The following is a 24,137-nucleotide window of genomic DNA, read 5'->3' as shown; positions in this document are numbered from 1 at the left end:
TACTCCATTTTCCCTCTACCGCTAAATTAAATCGCCCGCAAACGTAAATGCATTTACAGTACTCGGTAAAAATGACTATAAACTCTCTACGCTCTTGTTATTTGCGTCGACATGTAAGCCCCAAACATGTGGACGCCTGTCAGTATAATTAGTTCATTTTCGAATCGGTACAACATCAGGTCCACTGTTTTACGTCCGGTTTTACCGGACAGGTCCAACAAGAAAAATCGGTATAATTATACTTCACTGCACAACCTTTTCAGCCATGCTAATATCTATTGTCGTGTTGCAGCAGAATATGAGAAATGTGAACTCAAATTTTGGACTCTTGAAACCTCTTTCACGGTGTACTTTGTTGTGATGCTGACTTGAACCTTTTTCTACCTTAAAATAGTATGAACTTCTTAATTTCATTATGTGACAGACGAATGAATTACATGTAGTAATTTGGGTGATTTGGTATAGGGGAAGTTTTTGCACAAAATGTGGAGAGAAGTACCACATTATAGATCCAGTGTACACTGCATCAAAGGTACATAAAGTCTGTTTTGTTTTCCTAAAATCAGTTCCCCTCAATATGCTGTAAAATACAACAGGTTTTTCATAAAAGCAACAGTTGCCATGTAAAATCTAGATCTGGCTTCTTTTGGCTCCACCCCTAGACTTGTTTCCATTTTTGTACTGAACACATATGCCAAGTTTCATGCTTTAACCATAATTTGAGCAATTTTTGCACCAATCCCCTAGACAATTCCCTATGAAATTAGGAATTTTTAGTTTCTTCGAATGGGCGTCTGAATGGGATCCTATGTTTTGTCTAATGACGAATCGGCGGCTGGATCTTAGGCTACCAATCGGCGGCCAACTTCAGCCTGGTGCACACAGCCCTTTGCTGTGAGCACACAGATCCTTCGCCGAGCATGCAGCCCCTTTGCTGTGAGCACACAGCTCTTTCGCTGTGAGCACACAGGTACTTCGCCGAGCACGCAGCCCATTCGCTGTGAGCACACAGCTCATTCGCCGAGCATGCAGCCCCTTCGCTGTGAGCACGCAGCTCCTTCGCTAAAACAGGTTTTGTCCCAATGGTCCTTCGTACTCCAGAAATCATTGTGGACGTACAGCATTACGTGAAGAATAGATTTTTTGTCGAGCGGCGCGGCCGGGCGACTCGTCTGAAACCTGTTTTTGTTGTGTGCATCACTCACACCTACATATATTACTTGCACTATATATATACGGGTACTACAGGTTGGGCGACAAACGCTCAAGCATTACAATCATTATTTAAGCTGATACGTTTATTGCTGTTTAGTTCATATATATATAGAATACAACACGGTGTATTCCGTATCACCCGAGGTCCCAGCCCGACCGCGGGTCGGATCGCCCGAAATGCGCCAGAAGTTGAACAAATTTGGTGCCCTCGAACAAAAAGTGTTGCACCAGTAATGTTCCAACGTCCGAATCAGGTACTGTAAATGCAAAAATGTTCGCGGTGGATTAATGTTCTCGGTTTTCGCGGTGACCACTTCACCGCGAAAATAAATCCACCGCGAATATTTTTCTTTTATGGTATTAGATTGCAGTCTATGGTGTTACCGCGAACTTAAATCCACCGCGAAAAGTCCCTTTTCCCGCTACCGCGAAATTAAATCCTCGCGAACTTAAATGCATTTATTACAGTTTTCGAACTTTCGATGGCGCCGCACTCAGCCCGATCGAAACAGTTCGATTTATTCGAATGGAGCCTGTGTGATACGCCTTTCGAACCTATGCGATACGGAAGTTATGGCCTGTCCGGAACACCCGTATCGAACGTTTTCGCGTCACAGGTATGACATAAATGATGTTACAGTATCTCCTTATTTATGTCATGTTCGCAGATGGCCGACTTGCATCGCTTGTAACAACAGCTTCTTTTTTCTCTCAAGCCAACTATCATACTATTCTACATCGAAATGATTTATTTGTGCCACACCGCGCCTATGCTTGTAATAGGTTAGGCATTCAACACCTCTACATTCTTAGATCACTCTTAGATAACCCTACATTCACAAACACATCCACAAAACTTCTCTGAAAACTGTGAGTGAAATTAGATTAAAAATAAGAAACACGCCCACAAAGCTTTTTAAACTTTCAAACCACACCGCTATTTTGTACCACACTCTATTCCACGGAAATGTCGTTAAGCTCTGAAAAGTGTCAGTGAAAACCGTAAACAACCTTAGGCGTAACAACCCAGTCTCTGACTACGTCACCTGGACCCTGAGGTCTTATGACAGTCACCTTACCAGGCTTCGAAGGACATTTCTTGACTGCTGTCCTCTGCTCAATACTCACATTCTTCCTGATTGATGACGTACTTTTGGTCAGAAAACAATTTGTCAGAACACATTTGCCAAAAAAATAGGTCTTTAAAAGGTTATCAGGCAATAATAACCAAACACCACCCGAAGCCTGTTTTGGAGGCTACCCTTCATTACCTTGGCTTCGTGATCGGTCGAAGTTCGTCTATAATTGTCAGGTGTCTGCCCATTCTACCGAACACCCTTCTGAGCCGGGAGGGAAATTCGGTAACGTTACTTCCTTAAAGAATCGCCACCATGCGGTGAGTACGAATGAGTATTTGTTACTGTTGTTGCAGGCGTCAGTTTTATACAGCTTTCGCAAAGCAATCAGTGAACTCGTTGTGGGAAACAATCGGCCGTGAACGCGATTTCTGGGATATTTGGTGAGAAAAGTGGGCGGTGAGTTCGCACAGGTGGTTGGCACACGCACTGCTCGGAGTGAGACTGGGAAATATCTGCTTCAAGAGGTTAGGCCCTCCGTGAACGTCCTTTCTGGCACAGTGTAATTCAATTTTGACAGCAAAGGTTGGTAAAAACCATTATTATGGCCAATGGCTCTGAACACCCCCTCGTTATTAAAATTATACATTATATTACATTTCATTATCCGTCGTGTCCGTGTAGTGCAGTGCTTTCCGCATTCTATCTCTCACCATATCTGGTTAGAATTCTGTAGACCCAGCGACCCGATTCCGCGCCCGGGCCTCGATAAGACTGGAAAAGAGACACATCGTCCAATCTTATTGGGTATGAGAGAGTCTTATGGCACCAAACCCTCTATAAAGGTACCCAGCGCCCTTGTCGAGTAGTACGGTGGGCCTGGCCAAACTGCGCGAGTCGTAGCCAAGCCGCAGTGCTAACGAACTTCGTAGTAAGTGCCATGTGCTCAGTTTGAGCTTCGTCCGCTTTACCTTTGCCTTTTGCACTTCTCACTTCTCATGTACATGCATTTTCATTGAAGTCTTTGTTATAGGAGGACTACATTTGGGCAGCAGCAGCGTTTCCTCCCGGATTAATATTACTTAAGGGTGGGGTTGAAACGGAAGTTCTCAAAACATTGTGTGTTTTTTTTTAATCTGCACGATACAAAGGTAATTACCTCACAAAATGAGTATAATCAACCCTATCTAACGTTATTACATAATGTTACAGAGGGAATAAACATGCGCCGGCATTAGTTCCTACCAGCGTGTTTGAAACCTACGAATAGAATAGATCATTCTTAGTACTATAACTTCTACGGTAAGAAACTCAAGAGGTGTACTACAAAAACTTCGTTGTAGGCTGTATAGTAGTTTTGTCTTTTTCTTTTACAGATTGTTAGAAGCAAGTTTGAGAGTTTAAGGAATCCTAAAAGGTTTACAGTGAGCATTGTGTCACATATGTCACATATTTCTATGTCGAGCCAAGTAAGACAAGAGTAGATTCTTTGTGTAGTGGTGTGACAGGCCAGGGTGGTGTTGACCCTAGTCATTACGCACGCTTGATTTGATGAGATAATCTGTTATTGTGTTGCCGTTGACTTTTACATCCGGCCTTTCAACGGGGGTATGGATCGTACCTACCTAATCCTCTTTGCTCCCTTTGGTGGAGATAAGGCACTGACGAACTTCCGTCCAGTTTTTCCCATCTTGGGCCATCCATCTCACTTCGTGCCAGGTCTTTCGTGCTGCTTTCATCGCCCCTTCTACCGTCCTTCTCCAGGTCCCTAGAGGCCTGACTCTGTTCCGTTTCCCTTGAGGAGTCCATTTGAGGGTGACATAAGGGTGTCATACGCAGAATATGTCCCAGCCATTTCCAACGCCTGTGCCTTATTTCCTCCACGATGTTGGTAATACCTGTGCGCTCTGCAACTTCTTTATTGGAGACTCTTTGCTCTCATCGGATCTTTCTCCTGAGACATCTAAACGTACAAAAACTACACAATAACGACGACAAGCTACCCAAATTTGTTACTGTGTTTGTGTATTGTAGTCAATTTTAAGATAAACAGTATGGATCGTAGAATCCGGAAAAAGGGGAATAATTGGTCAGGGAATCATTTCGTAGGAAGGCTTGAATCGCTCCGTGTTCAAACTCCCCATAGCCAGAACAATTAAAGGGCCTTTCTTGACTACTTAAGATGAATTTGCGATGTTTTTTTTTTTAATTGCTGTCGTACTCATTGTATCAAACGCAACCACGAGAAGACTGCAATGACCAGAACAGTCAGTATCAGACAGCCTGAAGACACACGAGTCGAAGTATGTCAATACTTTTGTCATCAAACCATTTCTGCGGCACACCCCGCCCGAGTCATTTCCACCGTGTAGTACAGTCCGTTGTGAAAACTTTTACGGGATATGTGGTAAGAAAAGAGGCAGTGATCCCCGTCTTCAGCATGTACCGTCAATACAAGAAAAGGAATAGATTCTTTGTCGGGCGGTGCGGCAGAAAGCCCGATCCGGAACACCCGTATCAAACGTTTTCGCGGCCCAGGTATGACATAAATGATGTTATCTCCTGATTTATTATGTCATATCCGCAGATGGCCGACTTGCAGCGCATTCTTAGATCATTCTTAGATTACCCTACATTGTTCGATTAAAAACAAGAAACACGCCCACAAAACTTCTTAAACTTTCAAACCACTCATCTATTTTGTACCACAATCTATTCCATGGTAATTTTGTTAAGTTCTGAAAATTGTAAGTGAAATCCGTAAACAACCTTAAGGCCACAGCAAGTAAATTTTATGGATGACATCCTCTGCAGACTGCAAAAATAATGAGATAGGGCGAAAAAAAAACAAGATGGGTAAAAAAAAACAAGATGGCGAGATTTCCAAAATAGACACCATAAATGTTAAAACAAGAGTTGAAGTGACAAAACAAGGTAGCACTGACAACAAACCATTCATTCCTGTATTCAAGACATGAACTAGTGTAGCAAAAGTGACGCTAGTGTAGTAGACTGGTATCACTTACCAACATGACCACTACTCTCATGACTTCCATAGTGGTGCCACTTTTACAACTATCCAGCTGGTTTCACTTCTATAACTACAGTCATGGCTACCTGGCTAGTGTCACCTCTACAAGTACAATCATTAGGCTACAACACAACATACTTTCCCATTTTGGTACTTTCTCGTCATGTTGACCATCTCTGAAGAAGAAAAAGAAATCTTGTTTTTTTTTTTCTGAAATCAGGCGAAAATTAATGAGCGCGCGGATGTCATCCATAAAATTTACTTGCTGTGGCCTAAGCGTAAACACCCAGTCTCTAGCTGACTATGAAGTCACCTGGACCCTGAGGCCTTATGGCAGTCACCTTCCGCCACGTCGGCCACGTATTTCTGAAAACGTTCAGGCTGTACAGGGCAGGCGCGTCGCCCGTACTGGCACACGTACGTGGCCAATCTGAACGCGTTTTGTCGGATATTTGGCGGGAAAAGTGGGCGGTGAGTTCGCACAGTTGGTTGGCACGCACTCCTCGGAGTGAGGCTGAGAAATATCTGTTTCAAGACACAGAATTGCAAGAATGAGGGTTTATGGCAGTATAGAGGGTTTAGTGTGAGCAGTTCGTCACATACAATACGAAAATGGAATCCTTGTCCGGAGTCATCGCAGGGTGAAGTTTGTCTTACTCTTAGTTATTACACAAGCTAGATTTGTGGATATGATTTGTTTTTGTGGTGACGTTACATGTATATGCACTTCAATTTAAGGAACCTGACTGAATTCTTTAAAAAAAATCCACAATACGTGATTTCTGGCTGATAAATGGCAGAAAAATCATGCCCGTAATCTTGCATGTAATGACTATGCCTGTAAAAGTGTAAGTGCTTCATAGTGGCCTTGGCACCTTGTGACTGTCCACATTTTTACCGCTGCTTGCCTGGCCGGTTCAAACGAGGACAACTTCTGGTCGTACGACAATGCAGATGCCAAAGTCGTCCGTCAGCTTTTTGTTCACACAGACCCACAGTTCTAGTTCCAGCACTGACACTACTGTGTGAGATATGGTGAGTCCCTCAACTAGCGTGTTATATCTGCATCATGCCTCCTTCTTTCTCAACGTCTCCATTTTGCTTCTTATCCCGGTCATTGTTCCACTATGTTATCAAGTTTCAGTTTGAGCTGTTGTCCTCCGTCATGCTTGGGAAACAATCTCGGTAGATTAAACAGCAAACAAAAATACATCGAACACAAGATAAACAAGTACGACAGAGATTTGCGCGGCGCGGGAGAAAGCGACGGGCGACGCGTTTCTGTTCACACACACGAGGAAAAGAGCGTCACAGACCTCCCTCTATGTACGTACAACCGTGCCATACAACTTCTTTCCCCGAACCTGCAGGTCTGTTCGCGCGAAGCAATAAACGCGTCGTATGCCGGATGACTTTGGCATGCAGTATGTCATTGTCGTACGCCCAGACATTTTCCTCATGTGAACTGGCTAAAATGGCGCTCCTATCGCCCGGCCGGACATATACTCCACACCACGGGGGGCATTATCCCCAGAGGTTGTGTAAGCAAAGCCTACTCGACTGCTATCTTCAATACTCAGTACTGATTGCGGTCGCTCTCATTGCCAATAAAGGCAGTCACCAGACTCTAGTAATGATAAAAGGTTCATTTCCAGACAGAATGTATCACAACGGCATTCGAAACTCGTAAGCGTTTTTATCTTAATAAACATGACCGAATTGATGTCGACACCAGGCCCCGCAGTTATCATTATCAGTGCTACATAATTTTCAGTATTATAGATAACAGTTTTCCAGTGAATCTTGAAATTCGGAAGGAAACGGCTTATTAATAAGACAGAAACACAACAGCTGTATTGTCTCGGACTTCCAGCAGTTGATGATGGGTAATCTCCAAGCAAATCCTACAATGGCATAAAATAGTAGCAAACTGGCCAGGAGATAGTCAGCCAAGAGGCGTACATTTGCCGGTAGCGAAACACACTCCTAAGCCGGCTTCACTTCTCTGCCGGCTTTAGATACTATCTAATGCTACCGTAGGATCTGCTTGGAGATTAGATGATGGGATTGATAGATACGGATACCCTGACCTAATCTCCAAGCAGATTTTTTCTGTGGCATAAAACAGTAACATAAGCTGGGAAGGAGTTTCGCCGCCAGAGGAGTAAAATTGGCCACCGCGGTGAGATTAACCCTGACCACCCCTCTCTTGCATAACACTTGGTACAATGTTATGCAGGACGAGATGGGGAGGGGATAACAAAAATTCAATAGACCGAGCTGCGATGTCTTCCTTGTGGTATTTCTCTTCTAAATTGCATTTTTCTTTGTTTTAGTGTCATCGTCGGCCTTCTGCTTTGTGTCACCATTGTACTCTGTGTGGGTCCTGTTGGCGGAAGGAATGTCAACAGTACGTATTGGAGCATGTATTTGAAAACGAGAATATAACGTTACAGACTGCAATGTGAAAACTATGTCGGTATAATGTGCCAACATTGTGAAGGTTCACTCCATGCACCCTTGTATAATAACACATCGAAAGTCTTTTCTTATGGCTTCATGGTTTTGCTGTTTGAGAAACAGCTATTAGTTTTTTTGCGTATTTCAAAAAATTATTTCGGTCGACAACTACTATTACACAAGATAATGGCTGTCACAAAGTTACTATTGTTTCACCAGTTTAAAGAAGGCTCATTTTTGTCAGTTAAAGATAATTCTCTTACTAGCGGATTAGTGAGATGGAACCCTTCTAAGTCATTTTTTTACTGGAAAACAGATTCGACCATTCTCTTAAAGAGACGGTACCACTCTAACTCATTTGTCGCTAGAGGACAATTCTCTTACTGGTAAATCGGTAAGGTAGTGCCTCTTTGTTTGCAAGTATGCCATGTTTTACATGTATAATAACATTCCGTGATCGATGATCATCAATGTGTACTGAGAGGACATCGAAAATTTGGAGGTACGTGTTTTTTTTCAAGAGTCACCAATTGAAGATTTATTCTATTATCTCTCACAAAGTTTGTAAGTAATGAGACAAAATACATCACTCCAACTTGCAGGAAGATGTAAGGCTAAATCGTTTACAGACACCACATCGTCATGCGACCAGGAACCAAACAGCAACGGGTACCCCCACGGAACTGTCTGCATCTTCAGTTGTAGACTGGGATGTGTGAAGGACAAAGGCGCCACACGGAGGGTATGCAAGGTCGTGAAGCGGTCAAAATGGTGGACTGGAGGACGGGGTTTGACGTGTTTGTGTGAGTGGCTTTGTTTTCTATCTCTCCCGAATAGTATGAACGTAAGAAGCAACTAATGTCTAAGTGATTTTCCACTGATATACAAAAGGTTTACATGTCTAGCTAAATATTATAATCCATACATGAACGGCCGCGTGTCAAAATCACAAAAACATCTAACGTTATAGCTATTTTTCTTCATTTGCAGCAATTTCACGACGATGCTGTCTACACTAGTTCTCGTGGAGATATCTTTATAAAAAAACATATGTACATTGCAAAATATAACGAAATAATAATATAGCTTTCTAGGGGACTTTGCCACATATCGTATTAATCCGAACAGACTCCCTGTAGGACGTTATCAGGCTGTCTATACGTCTGAATTTGATTTCTTCACAATTCAGACATGTCACAGACTAATTACTCTGTGATGGAGGGTAACCTCCGACGACAGAGTATTGTTGTTGGCGGACGTGTTTTGAGTTCGCAACTGTATCTATATGTTCCGTTTGCCGCATTTGTATGTAGTCTGGCATGTCATCTGCACTCAGTTGCGCGACGGTGCACTTTTATCGCGGTAGCTGATGTTAAAATCGTTGTACATAATTAATGCTGAAACCCCCTTATATTTCCAGTATTGTGGAGCAGGCCACGTGGTTTCGGGGTTTGGTAATTAGCTTACCCCCAAGCAGATATGGGGGACCATGTGTTGTCTAATGTACAGAACAGCTGTCGCGGTAGAAGAATCCCTAAACTTGGCAGATGCACATTGCATTGGTCAGTGCCAGTGTTATAATAAACATGTACATACTTTGTCCTGGTAAGTTATGCGTAATATTAGGGCTTCGTTTTCTTTCCTGTTCGTAGTTATTTGTCTGTCTTGCACTGTCCATATCATCGGCATAATCAGTTGCCACCGACTGCGAATTGAATCAGGAAGGCACAACCGCACTCCTCTAGAACAAAGAGTCTGCCAATTTTGTACCTCAAACATGGTAGAGGATGAAGTGCACTTCACTGTTGATTGCGATATGTATGCGAATGATAGAAATACTCTATTTAGTTATATAGAAAGTAGATTCCCTCATTTTAGACACATGAGTAGCACTGACAAGTTTATATTTCTCATGCGTTTTGACAAACCGACCGTGAATAGCGAAACCCATACAGTCCTACATTTTCACTATTACCAAGAAGCGAGAAGAAGCCGAACTTTTGTGTTAGACTAGATTTGTGACACTTTTATGTATGTATATATCCTGACTTGTTGTGACCTGTACTTAGCCCGGTTGGGTAAAATTGTACAATAAAGGTCTTCATTCATTGATACAACTTATGCGGCGTAAATCATTAATACGTTACGGAGTATGTTACCTACGGCCACTTGTTATATTTGTTCTTAGCAACTCAGGTCCCTTTAATACCATGAAATTTTGCTGATCAGGTTGAGTTCATGTGTACATCAATACACGCATACCTTTCCTGACATGTTACCTTCAGGTAAACCCTGTGCACACGCCCCGCCTACCGTACCGAACACGACTGGTCCGAACTGTGCATCCCCCTACAGTGCCGGTACCGCCTGCACCTATCAATGTCTCCCCGGGTTTACTAAGGCAGGCGGAGATGACAACAAGATATGTGTGAATGGGGGATGGACGGGTGAAGACCTTGTTTGTGGTGAGTACGACAAACATTTAGTTTTCATTAATTCAGCACACACAAAAAACGCTTAGATTAAAGAAAATGGTAAAGTCTGTCTGCATCTTGTTTCATTGCTGGAAAGTATTGCCGTGGAACTTGTGTGCCGGCTCTTAAGTATAAAATGTAAGATTAGATATAAGTGTAGTAGAGAACCCAACAGACAGGAAATCTTTCCACAACAAATCTGCCAACAGAGACATTTTGATATTGATACTATGATATTGATAGTATCCAGGTATTTCAACTTTGCGTGAAGGAGATATTTCAACTATTGATGACATCTTGAAATGTGAAAATGTGAAATTCGCCTTCCGACGCCACTTGATTGATAGTCACATACCAGCTAATCTTACCAAGTATTACATTACGCAGTCGCGAGTGATGAGTGTGCTTCTGACCCGTGCAACAATGGCGGCACCTGTACAGACGGAGTCAACGGTTATACCTGTGACTGTGCGGCAGGATATGAAGGGGACAACTGTGAAACAGGTCAGCTGGGTTCACAGGTCATATTTTTCTGACACGTTAGATGTTTGCGAACACAAGTAACAATACCAAGTGCTATTGTAATATTGATTGATTGTTTGTTTGTTACAACATTGACAAGTATTGTTACAGTTGTGCTATTGATGGATTGGTAGAGTCATTGTTTGTTACAACATTGATTTCTTATGTTGTCTTTTCTTTCCTAGATATCGACGAGTGTGCTTCTGACCCATGCAACAATGGCGGCACCTGTACGGACGGAGTCAATGGTTATACCTGTGACTGTGCGGCAGGATATGAAGGGGACAACTGTGAAACAGGTCAGCTGGGTTCACAGGTCATATTTTGAACACGTTAGATGTTTGACAACACAAGAAATGCTACCAAGTGCTGCTGTGATAAAGATGAATTCGTTTGTTACAACATTGATTTTTTAAACAAATCTCATATTGTATTAATTTTTTCTTTCCTAGATATCGATGAGTGTGCTTCTGATCCATGCAACAATGGCGGCACCTGTACGGACGGAGTCAATGGTTATACCTGTGACTGTGCGGCAGGATATGAAGGGGACAACTGTGAAACAGGTCTGTTGATTTGGCAGCTTATTGGAGATTTTAGTTAAAATTTAAGCATTTCGAATCGCTTTTTAAGCCACCAATGTCTTTGTGGCAAAACTGTGATGTTGTTGTATTCCAGACATTGACGAGTGCGAAAGTGATCCCTGTGAGAATGGGGGAACGTGTGTCGATGACATCAACGGTTATATCTGTGATTGTGCGGAGGGATATACAGGGGACGATTGTGAAACAGGTGGGTTCAACTCCATATATAACATGGCAAGTAACCATTGTCTGCCTTTACTTGACTCATTGCAACATTAATGTTGTCCATATATTCTCTCATATACATACTCCCATTTAGAAGGGAAATATAAGATCATATTATTCAGGTATAAAAATGTAGCCATTGGTAATCTACATCAATCAGAGCTTATAACATTGTTTTACCAAATTGTATTTTCTTTCCTAGATATTGATGAGTGTGCTTCTGACCCATGCAACAATGGTGGCACCTGTACGGACGGAGTCAACGGTTATACCTGTGACTGTGCGGCAGGATATGAAGGGGACAACTGTGAAACAGGTCTGTTGATTTGGCAGCTTATTGGAGATTTTAGTTAAAATTTAAGCATTTCGAATCGCTTTTTAAGCCACCAATGTCTTTGTGACAAAACTGTGATGTTGTTGTATTCCAGACATTGACGAGTGCGAAAGTGATCCCTGTGAGAATGGGGGAACGTGTGTCGATGACATCAACGGTTATATCTGTGACTGTGCGGCAGGATATGAAGGGGACAACTGTGAAACAGGTCAGCTGGATTCACAGGTCATATTTTCCAACAGATATTTGAGAATACAAGAAATGCTACCAAGTGCTGTTGTACTATTAATTCATTGTTTGTTTGTTACAACATTGATTTTTGTAAACAAGTCTCAAGTTGTTTTTTCTTCGTTAGATATCGACGAGTGTGCTTCTGATCCGTGCAACAATGGCGGCACCTGTACAGACGGAGTCAACAGTTATACATGTGACTGTGCGGAGGGATATGAAGGGGACAACTGTGAAACAGGTCAGCTGGGTTCACGGGCCATATTTTAAACACGTCAGATGCTTGAGAACACAAGACATGCTACCAAGTGCTGCTGTGATATTGATTAATTCGTTTGTTACAACATTGATTTTTTAAACAAATCTCATATTGTATTAATTTTTTCTTTCCTAGATACCAATGAGTGTGCTTCGGACCCATGCAACAATGGCGGCACCTGTACAGACAGAGTCAACGGTTATACATGTGACTGTGCGGCAGGATATGAAGGGGATAGCTGTGAAACAGGTCTGTTGATTTGGCAGCTTATTGGAGATTTTAGTTGAAATTTAAGCATTTCGAATCGCTTTTTAAGCCACCAATGTCTTTGTGGCAAAACTGTGATGTTGTTGTATTCCAGACATTGACGAGTGCGCAAGTGATCCCTGTGAGAATGGGGGAACGTGTGTCGATGACATCAACGGTTATACCTGTGACTGTGCGGCAGGATATGAAGGGGACAGCTGTGAAACAGGTCAGCTGGGTTCACAGGTCATATTTGTGAACACGTTAGATGTTTGAGAATATATACATGTATATACAAGAAATGCTAACATGTATTGTTATGCTATTGATTGATTTGTACAGTCATTGTTTGTTTGTTACAACATTGGTTTCTTCTTTAGAAATCTTATGTTGTCCTTTCTTTCCTAGATATCGATGAGTGTGCTTCTGATCCATGCAACAATGGTGGCACCTGTACGGACGGAGTCAACGGTTATACCTGTGACTGTGCGGAGGGATATGAAGGGGACAACTGTGAAACAGGTCAGCTGGGTTCACAGGCCAATAATTTTATAAGACACGTTAGATGTTTGAGATGAAGTGATACAAATTTTTTGATACAGCCATTGTTTGCTACAACATGGATTTTTTATGTTGTCTTTTCTTTCCTAGATATCGACGAGTGTGCTTCTGACCCATGCAACAATTGCGGCACCTTTTCTAATTTGAGATTTTACCATTTCAAATCAGTACTTATGAAAACAAGGTCTTTGAAATTCAAATGCGTTATTGTTGTATTCCTAACAACATTGATTATGTTATTACCAATTCTAACATTGCCTTTGCTGCTATAGATATCGATGAGTGTGCTTCTGACCCATGCAACAATGGTGGCACCTGTACGGACGGAGTCAACAGTTATACCTGTGACTGTGCGGCAGGATATGAAGGGGACAACTGTGAAACAGGTCTGTTGTTTTGACCATCTATGATACATGACATGGCGAGTAGAATGCCTTGATTGCCTTTGCTTGACTCGTTGTAAATACCTTTAAATGATACATACATTTTTTAGTTGCAATGTGCGCCAGCCTGAAGGAGGTTAGGAGATAGTTCTGTCTAGGTATTTGAAATTAAACGGGAACATTAACAATGCCATTGGAAATTAAATCAGAGCTAGCATTGATATTCTCACAAAGTCTTCCTTTGTCTTTGCTATTATAGATATCGATGAGTGTGCTTCTGATCCGTGCAACAATGGCGGCACCTGTACGGACGGAGTCAACGGTTATACATGTGACTGTGCGGCAGGGTATCAAGGGGACAACTGTGAAACAGGTCTGTTGATTTGGCAGCTTATTGGAGATTTTAGTTGAGATTTAAGCATTTCGAATCGCTTTTTAAGCCACCAATGTCTTTGTGGCAAAACTGTGTTGATGTTGTATTCCAGACATTGACGAGTGCGCAAGTGATCCCTGTGATAATGGCGGAACTTGTTTCGATGACATCAACGGTTATACCTGTGACTGTGCGGCAGGATATGAAGGGGACAACTGTGAAACAGGTGGGTTCAACTCCATATATGGCATGACGACTATAATGCCCTTGACTGTCTTTCCGAGTCGTTGTAAATACCTTTAAACAATATAAACTTTTTCAGTTATAATGTGTGAGAGTCTGAAGGAAGTTACATGAGATGAGACTGTCTAGGTATGAAAATGGCAATGTTAAAAAGGCCATTTGAAATTAAATCAGACCTAACATTGATATTCTCACAAAATGTTTCATTGTCTTGTCTGCTATAGATATCGATGAGTGTGCTTCTGATCCGTGCAACAATGGCGGCACCTGTACAGATGGAGTCAACGGTTATACCTGTGACTGTGCGGCAGGATATGAAGGGGACAACTGTGAAACAGGTCATATTTTTAAACACGTTTGATGTTTGAGAATACAAGAAATGCTAACAATTATTGTTGTGCTATTGATTGATTGGTACGGTCATTGTTTGTTACAACATTGGTTTCTTCTTAGGAAATCTTATTTTGTCCTTTCTTTCCTAGATATTAATGAGTGTGCTTCTGATCCCTGTCAAAATGGCGGCACCTGTACAGACGGAGTTAACGGTTATACCTGTGACTGTGCGGCAGGATATGAAGGGGATAGCTGTGAAACAGGTCAGCTCGGTTCACGGGCCATGTTTTTTCATAAGACACGTTAGATGTTTGAGAAGAAGTGCTACCAATTTTTTTATACAATCATTGTTTGTTACAACATGGATTTCTTGCGGCAGGATATGAAGGGGACAACTGTGAAATAGGTCAGCTGGGTTTTCGGGCTCTGTTCTGCTTACGACTACGTTAGATGGCTTTTTAAGAACATCAGAGGCATAAGCCATTGCACTATTGATTGATTGGTCGATTGATTGGTTGATTGATTGATTGATTGATTGATTGTTACGAAATCTATTTCAATCTTACGAAATAGTCCATTGTCTTTGTTGCTATAGATATCGATGAGTGTGCTTCTGATCCGTGCAACAATGGCGGCACCTGTACGGACGGAGTCAACGGTTATACCTGTGACTGTGCGGCAGGATATGAAGGGGACAACTGTGAAACAGGTCAGCTGGGTTCACGGGCCATATTTTTCTAACACGTTAGATGTTTGAGAATACAAGAAATGCTACCACGTGCTGTTGTGCTATTGATTCATTGTTTTTTGTTACAACATTGATTTGTTTAACAAATCACATATTGTATTAATTTTTCTTTCCTAGATACCAATGAGTGTGCTTCTGATCCATGCAACAATGGCGGCACCTGTACAGACGGAGTCAACGGTTATACCTGTGACTGTGCGGCAGGATATGAAGGGGACAACTGTGAAACAGGTCTGTTGATTTGACCATCTATGATATATGCCATGACGAGTAGAATGCCTCGATTGCCTTTGCTTGACTCGTTGTAAATACCTTTAAATGATACATACATTTTTTAGTTGCAATGCATGTGTGCCAGCCTGAAGGAAGTTAGGAGATAGTTCTGTCTAGGTATATGAAATTAAACGGGAACATTAACAATGCCATCGGAAATTAAATCAGAGCTAGCATTGATATTCTCACAAAGTCTTCCTTTGTCTTTGCTATTATAGATATCGATGAGTGTGCTTCTGACCCGTGCAACAATGGTGGCACCTGTACAGACGGAGTTAACGGTTATACATGTGACTGTGCGGCAGGATATGAAGGGGACAACTGTGAAACAGGTCTGTTGATTTGGCAGCTTATTGGAGATTTTAGTTGAAATTTAAGCATTTCGAATCGCTTTTTAAGCCACCAATGTCTTTGTGACAAAACTGTGATGTTGTTGTATTCCAGACATTGACGAGTGCGCAAGTGATCCCTGTGAGAATGGGGGAACTTGTGTCGATGACATCAACGTTTATACCTGTGATTGTGCGGAGGGATATACAGGGGACCATTGTGAAACAGGTGGGTTCAACTCCATATATGGCATGACGACTATGATGCCCTTGACTGTCTTTCCGAGTCGTTGTAAATACCTTTAAACAATATAAACTTTTTCAGTTATAATGTGTGAGAGTCTGAAGGCAGTTACATGAGATGAGACTGTCTAGGTATGAAAGTGGCAATGTTAAAAAGGCCATTGTAAATTAAATCAGAGCTAACATTGATATTCTCACAAAATGTTTCATTGTCTTGTCTGCTATAGATATCGATGAGTGTGCTTCTGATCCGTGCAACAATGGTGGCACCTGTACAGATGGAGTCAACGGTTATACCTGTGACTGTGCGGCAGGATATGCAGGAGATAACTGTGAAACAGGTCAGCTGGATTCAGATGCAATTTTTGGACAGATCATGTATTTCAAAACGTCAGATCGCTGTCCAAGATAGTAAGATATCTAACCTGTGGTACAACATGATGAAACACAAAGGACCACACCCTGTTAAGTACTAAAACCTGAAACACTAAAATACTAGATGTACCGGATAACCTTTTTTAAAACAACTTTGGGTAAATGATGATAATTATAATAAAATATTTCTTTGCACACAGTTGTCGTTGATGGCCACTGGGCATCATGGGGATCCTGGGTAAGTTGTGACGTCACATGTGGGGGCGGAGTCCAGACTAGAACCAGGACCTGTACCAACCCTGCACCGACTATCGGAGGGACGGACTGTGTAGGGAACCCATCCCAGACCCGGCCATGTAATGACTGGCAGTGTCCAGGTACTGACTTTACGTTTCGCTTATACCTGCGTGTGTGTGTGTGTGGGGGGGGGGGGTTGGTATACCTAATATCAGGACATTTACACAGTACAACAGAACCTGGCCATGATAGTTTATGAATATTAGTACAAAATAAATGCCTTTGCAGTGCAAGAGTTCGTGTATTGAGTTGTTCATACTGGTAAAACTCAATAGGATGTAAAGTCTCACCCTTAATATGGACAGGAAGCAAACTATGTGGAAAATTCCTCCTTGTACCGTGATGAAAATTACCTTTCCTATCGAAAAGCACTGACAATGAATATTATCTACAGATTGTAGTCGTGTTTGCGAGGAAGGGACACTGACCGCTGCCTGTGACACCTGTACCTGTGACGGCCATGTACTCACCGGACACGTGACAGACAACAGACGTGTGCCACTCAGTGATGCGGACATCTTCTACGCTGAGAATCCGCTCGACAGTGTTGCCTCTACCGATGGGATGGGAGACTTCATGTTGTCCGGGGCTTGCGCACAAGGTGTAGAGATCATCGTGAGAAGGACGGGGTATTTCGAAGCTCGTGCGAACTCCACACAACATAATGCCACGACGTCGTCCGTGAGAGTCAACATGACAGCTATAGGTAGGTATCAGGTCAACATTGGCTTTAACCCTCAAGCACCCGACCTTTTTTTGCGACTAAAATGACCGAGTGGGGTCCAAACGGACCCCAAAATGTTTTGTTCATAAAATCTTTGTTCCAATTCCTATCGGTGATCATTGTACATACATTGCTTCGTCAATGTAAGAGAAATATTTCGACATGTTAAGGTGTTGCTAATTCCACCTCATTATCATAATTTATGCAAAAGATCAGAAGGACCATCTTTTGCACTAAACCTATTCTCACCAGAGAGGGGAATTTTGAGGCCTTCAGCAACGTTTATGTCGCATAACTCATGAACGGCTAGTGCTAAAGCTACGAAACTTGGTTATATATCACAAAAATATTGTTAGCAAAATTTTTTTGTTAATACAGTAAATTTATCATTATTTGGGGTTGCCATGGCAACGGAATTATGACAGGCATATTTTTGCCAAAATTTGCCAATTTCGATTTAAACAAGGTTTTCTTGGTAAACAATGCTTGTTTTCTTACAACAATAAAATTCTATGAAATTCAATGCTATTTTCATGATTCAAAATTTATAATTCATGCTAATTTCATGACGTCATTAGTCAAAATCCAAGATGGCCGCCCTTATTAGCTTAATGACGTCATAATGTCGTCATATTATATGGTGATGACACATAAGTTTCTATGAGGATTTAGTTTTACATGTTTATTATGCTCTGAAAGTTTGGTGGTGATATGATAAATAGTTAGGGAGTTAGACTCAAAAGTTTGTTTCAAAAGCTACACTTTTTTGCTGGGGTCCGTTTGGACCCCAGACGGATTGATCACGGACTTTCTTTATAGCTTCCACAGTATTGTACCAATCTTCATAAAAACTTAGGAGAAGGTATAAAAGATGTTGACTGACAAAGTCACGGAAGGAATTTTTCTTCAGATTAAAAATGTTCAAATGGCACTGCAAACTGTACGCCTGGGGTCCAAACGGACCCCACTCGGGTGTTTGAGGGTTAATGGTTTGTGAAACTTTAACATGAGAAAAGTACTTCAGCGGTTCCCTTGGCTAAACCTCCTGTTTTATTACCCTCTAGTGAAACCGATCATAACTGAACATCCACAATCGAAAAAGAGAATCGCTGGTCAGGACGTCACGTTCTGCTGTGCAGCACATGGCAGCCCCACGATCTCTTCATACGAATGGTTGGTACACCAGTAATGAATGACGATACAGTTGTTTTTTCTTCAAACACTTCTGTTCTTTCTCAAGTCTATTTACCTTTTCGTGCTATGTCGATAGATTTGCTTTCTAGTATTAGTTATTATTGAGTGGCTCTCTAAGCCTAGAGACTAATTCATCCATAATTTACAGTAGGCTACTGTTTGCATGTACGCTTGCATTGTTATGCAGCCAAGAAGGTTATATATCCTTCACGTAACAATGTGAAGTTGTGTCCACACATAGCTTTTTACAACTCTTAAACAAAATACAAAAGGCATTTGATCGAAACAGAAAGGACAAATTATCATTTCATAGGTCCAACATGTCCTCTTACAGGTGATGCAATTTGGTTTTGACCCTCGATATTGTGCATCTCCAGGTTCAAAGACGGACAGGTGCTAGATCAGGCCATGTATGACTACAACGACACCCTCACCATTGAAGGTCTGACTGTAGACGACTCCGGCGTGTATCGGTGTCGAGCCAACAGCGATGCCGGGGCCAAATATTCACAGGAGGCAACACTTGAGATCGAAGGTAGGCCGACTGCAAGCTGTCTTTTATATATACATGTGATCATCATGTAATATGATCATCGTTAAAAGTATGGAAACAGTGAGAACCTACCTGCCTGTAGCCATACGCATGCAGTAATGTCGCGAAATTATGTTCCTTCTGTATGTTTACGAAGCGTTTGGAGATCTATTCAACATCTGCTAGTCGAACGAAGAGCTACGAAAAAAAACATGATTACACTTTATCAATGTTTGCTAATTTTTCAAACATAGTGGAAACAATTTCTAATTCATATCGCCTCTATGCACATGGAAATGTTATGTTAGTGTTCTACAATGTTGACCAAGTTCTGTATGTTATTTCTCTTCTGCCACAGAAAGCGACATGAGCTCCTGTCCAGCACAGCCCGAAGAGAACGTGATCAGCCTTCCTGATGACTGCGTGCAGGAGGACACCAACAGTACCGGGTACGACATCGGCACCTGCGGAGGGGACGACTGTGTCGGAGACTTGGGTGGAGAGGACAAGATGTGTGTAGACACCAAGAGATTCTGCTGCGTTCCTACCAGTACAGAGACACGTACGGTACAGTGTTCTGGTTATAGTTTGAATGTCACCGTTACAACAGAATGCGGGTGTGGGAGCTGTGTTAAAACCTTTACCAAACGTATCCAGGGTCGTGCCTACGGTGTGAACAATACAAACAACGCCAGCACAGAGGTGCCGCTCACGTTTGGTGCAGTTATCAAGGACGGACAGGTAGTGGATTACACCAGTGATACAGGGGCGTTTGAATTTACCACACAAACGACTGCTAGTAAGATTTCCTTGACGTTTCGAGATTATTTCAAGGAGTTGGTGACTAGTACCAGAGTGCTTTCCCTTACCGATAGTGACACGTTAAACTTTGATGTTGTTCTGAAGTTGAGACCTCCTCCGGTAACGTTAATGAGTTCAGAGACAAGTGTCATAGACTTGGGGACAGTGGATGGGGTTGATCCTCTTGCAGAGGTAGATATTCCCGCTAATTCCTTCTTCACGGCGGAAGGGAAAGCGTATGAGGGGGAGGTAAAGGCCTCTGTATCGTTCATTGACCCCAGAAATCCTGACGACTTTGATTTTATCCAAGGAGAGCTAACAGCTGTTGACGTAGAGGGGGAAGAAAATACAATGCAGACCTTCGGTATGTTCAATATGGACTTTGAAACTGAAGACGGCGACGTCCTAGAACTCGGCGCCAATCTTACCGTCCACATAGATCCCTCTCAGTCAAATATTGACATCAATTACGTGGATGAAAATGGTAATTTGAGAACGAAGATATGGATTTTGGATACTGAGAGTGGTCTATGGCAAGAGGCGGGAAATCTTAGGGTGGGTTCAGCATCAAGGAGGAGGAAAAGGTCAACATTCATCATCGGGGAGTTTGAGTACGTTGCTGATAGTCCGTGCAATTTTGATCGAATTGAACCGTATGAAAGGCGCTGCTACGTCAAGGTCCACGCCTACGATAGTGTTGAAAGCTTCCTCCGTACCATGGCCACAGGCAGAGCTACAGGTGTTGTCAATGGTGCAGACGTTGCAGTGATAACAACGAGCAACAGGGGTGGATTCAGTTACGGTAACTCCTTGAGTGTGTATCGAACTGGAAGAATATACGGGAAAGATGGGATATGCTTAGAAACCCTTTGCGAGCCCAGCGGCAATGATTTCAGTGCTAAAGTTCATGTGGTGAAATCTAGAATGCATTTCAAGGCAGTGGACAAAAGTCTGTATTCAGGATTTAGCACAGATCTCTACAATAGTATTGATGTGCAAGACGATAGTAAAACTTTGAGCTTTGATGTGTTTAGACCAGAGCATAGTAATGGTCCCGTGTACAGATATAACGATAGAGTTCGCGTCCGAAGCCGATGGTGGTATTGGTATTATTATTATGTTAACAGATGCTCTAGCTCGACGGTAGCTGACAATCACTTTGCCTTTGTAAACACCGCGTATCAACCATACGTCTTCCCACCGTACACTTTCGATCAGAACCAGTACAGTCAACCGATTACTGTCACGTCTTGGTACCCCAATGAAAACGACCTTAAAGAGGTTTGCTTAATCAAAGTCTACGTGAAATTTCAGAACGAGCATGCAACCACCGAAATTCGCGTTACGAGTAAGGGTGGAGGCGTGTATGAGCCTAACACTGGTGTAACCTATGGTATCAGAGAGGATAGGACAACGTCAAATCCCAATGATCCAACATCAGGTTTTGTCTGTGTTGAATTCAAATGCCCAGGTCCAATTCTCGAGACCCAAACTAGTGGTACTAGCCCCCAGCCTCCTTACCCTGGGGCAAACGACAATACTAGAATAACTATTGTCGCAAGGAGCAGTATTTGTCACTATGATAGACGGTTTTCGTCCAGAACAACAGAGGGGATAGACAATGACTTACTGAATGATGTAAGCGACGTTGTCAGAGATGGGAACACCATTGAATTCACTGTTCCCAACGGTAACGACTTCGGTAGGGACCAGGGCATTTTTATCCAGACAGGCAGCGGAGATACCGGTTATCGCAAGGCTTTAGAATATTGCCGCAGTGGGTCTGACGCCGGTGGGTTTGGAAAGCCACTCGTTTATGAAAACTTCCATGCCATCAGGTTTAATTGCCCTGATGTTTATGAGGGTCCTACCACTGAGGAACCATGGACCACTGTCCCTGACAGCAGCACATGGAACATCGGCAGCACACATGATCCATGGACCACTAGCCCTGACAGCAGCACACATGATCCATGGACCACTAGCCCTGACAGCAGCACACATGATCCATGGACCACTAGCCCTGACAGCAGCACACATGATCCATGGACCACTAGCCCTGACAGCAGCACACATGATCCATGGACCACTGGCCCTGACAGCAGCACACATGATCCATGGACCACTAGCCCTGACAGCAGCACACATGATCCATGGACCACTAGCCCTGACAGCAGCACACATGATCCATGGACCACTAGCCCTGACAGCAGCACACATGATCCATGGACCACTAGCCCTGACAGCAGCACACATGATCCATGGACCACTAGCCCTGACAGCAGCACACATGATCCATGGACCACTGGCCCTGACAGCAGCACACATGATCCATGGACCACTAGCCCTGACAGCAGCACACATGATCCATGGACCACTAGCCCTGACAGCAGCACACATGATCCATGGACCACTGGCCCTGACAGCAGCACACATGATCCATGGACCACTAGCCCTGACAGCAGCACACATGATCCATGGACCACTAGCCCTGACAGCAGCACAAATGACCCATTGACCACTGACCCTGACAGCAGCACATGGAACATCGGCAGCACACATGAACCATGGACCACTGGCCCCAAGAGTAGCACACAGGATAGCAATAATCCCTGGACCGTTGATCCTGATTATAGAGGATGATGACAACCCACCCTCCCCGTGTCAGTGTAGATTAGGTTTATTAGCAGCTAGCTGGTGCCGACACTTCTTAAGGTGCTAAGGTAACATCTTTTCAGAGTCACTGACGAAAGATAACAGATGCTTCCTGAAACTGACTGTTTCCAAAATCATATCCCGTTGCTTGAGTAATTGCTATTTGGCGTGGATTATAATGATATTTGGTATGTGGATGAGGTTAGGAAGACGAAGGTCATTGTCGATTTGGTGCCCCTAGTGTGAGTTCCGCAGAAATTCCGTATTTTTGATGCCGGACATGCTATGCAGCTATGGTCTTGATTTTTTTTGCAAACTTGGAAAAAGATTGCTTTTGAGTAGTGGTGTAGGTTTGGGCCCCTAGCATTTTGCTCTGGAATATTTTTGGGGCATTTTTGTTTAAAAATTTCAAGGAGGATAACTGAGCAAAGGAAAAAAATAATGCATTCCAAGATCTTCGGTATGCAGGTAGCCTCGAGAGAGAAGTATGAAATTAAATACGAATTAGGAATTGAATAATGAATGATAAAAATCTGTAATATTAGACTACTGTTGTCTATCTTAGGACTTCCATATATGTAACGCATGTAGTTTATGGCGGGTGGGAAAATGGCAGTTACATGTACCTATTCATTCATTAATCATATCATGCCAATAAGAGTCTAATTTGCATAATTAATTCCTTATTGATAAATTGTGGGAATTACATTTTAGTTACCAATACATGCGAGACAGCATTTGAAAACGGGAAGCCAATTCTCTGATTGGCTGACAGCTGGTCGGGGGGGGGGGTAGTCCACATGAATTAAGAGTGACGGTTAGAGCAGGGTACATCCAGACAGGCAGTTTGGCTGTTGGATGTACCCTGCGTGGGAGGATGAGGTTTGGGCGTTGTGAGCATTAGTATAGAATATGGGTCACGCTTCTACTATTTTTGTTATCTGACAACATTACGAAAGCAATAATAGTTCCGTCTGTACACAAAATATGGTGCATTGAGTCGTCCATCTGCACCCTGGCTTTTGGAATCTAACCGTGGTTGATGATGCCATCTTGCGAACAGGGCGTTGCACATTTGATACACATTTGATACCTTCGTAAACATCCTGCATTTCGAAAAGGCGGCCTTTCTAGTTAAGTTCTAGATGTGCTCTTGCTTCGTCGTGTATACATAAAGAGACGTTTAGATTTCTTTTAATCATGAGGCCACACAAAAATCAAAACGATAATATATACATGTAACCTTTCATACATACAAGGGCCCATGACGGATATCAATGAGAACCTTTGATACGTGATAAAGAACAACAACAACAAAAAACAACAACAACATCTTAATAACACCAGTACTGAATTGTTTTGCTTTGTTGGAGCGTGAGGTCTCAACGCCGTCTGACATGGGTCATAAAAATGACTCAA

General features: G+C 42.6%; 1 protein-coding gene across 1 annotated transcript; it reads left to right on the top strand.

The window, feature by feature from the left end:
- Positions 1–2,606: 2,606 nt before the first annotated feature.
- LOC118421892 lies at positions 2,607–23,503 on the top strand. The gene is made up of 26 exons (XM_035829432.1): positions 2,607–2,611; positions 7,659–7,732; positions 8,385–8,585; positions 10,068–10,247; positions 10,644–10,760; positions 10,964–11,077; positions 11,231–11,344; positions 11,457–11,570; positions 11,790–11,903; positions 12,016–12,129; positions 12,770–12,883; positions 13,063–13,176; positions 13,488–13,601; positions 14,084–14,197; positions 14,439–14,552; positions 14,697–14,810; positions 15,143–15,256; positions 15,413–15,526; positions 15,787–15,900; positions 16,013–16,126; positions 16,368–16,481; positions 16,716–16,892; positions 17,207–17,518; positions 18,601–18,709; positions 19,108–19,265; positions 19,621–23,503. The coding sequence occupies exons 1-26, from the start codon at positions 2,607–2,609 to the stop codon at positions 22,704–22,706; spliced, it is 6,243 nt and encodes a 2,080-aa protein (XP_035685325.1). The 3' UTR covers positions 22,707–23,503.
- Positions 23,504–24,137: the final 634 nt, after the last annotated feature.

Source organism: Branchiostoma floridae, chromosome 1, assembly GCF_000003815.2.
Source record: "Branchiostoma floridae strain S238N-H82 chromosome 1, Bfl_VNyyK, whole genome shotgun sequence".
NCBI lineage: Eukaryota > Metazoa > Chordata > Leptocardii > Amphioxiformes > Branchiostomatidae > Branchiostoma > Branchiostoma floridae.
Note: the sequence above shows the minus strand (reverse complement) of the source record. Positions and strands in the feature narration are given on the sequence as shown.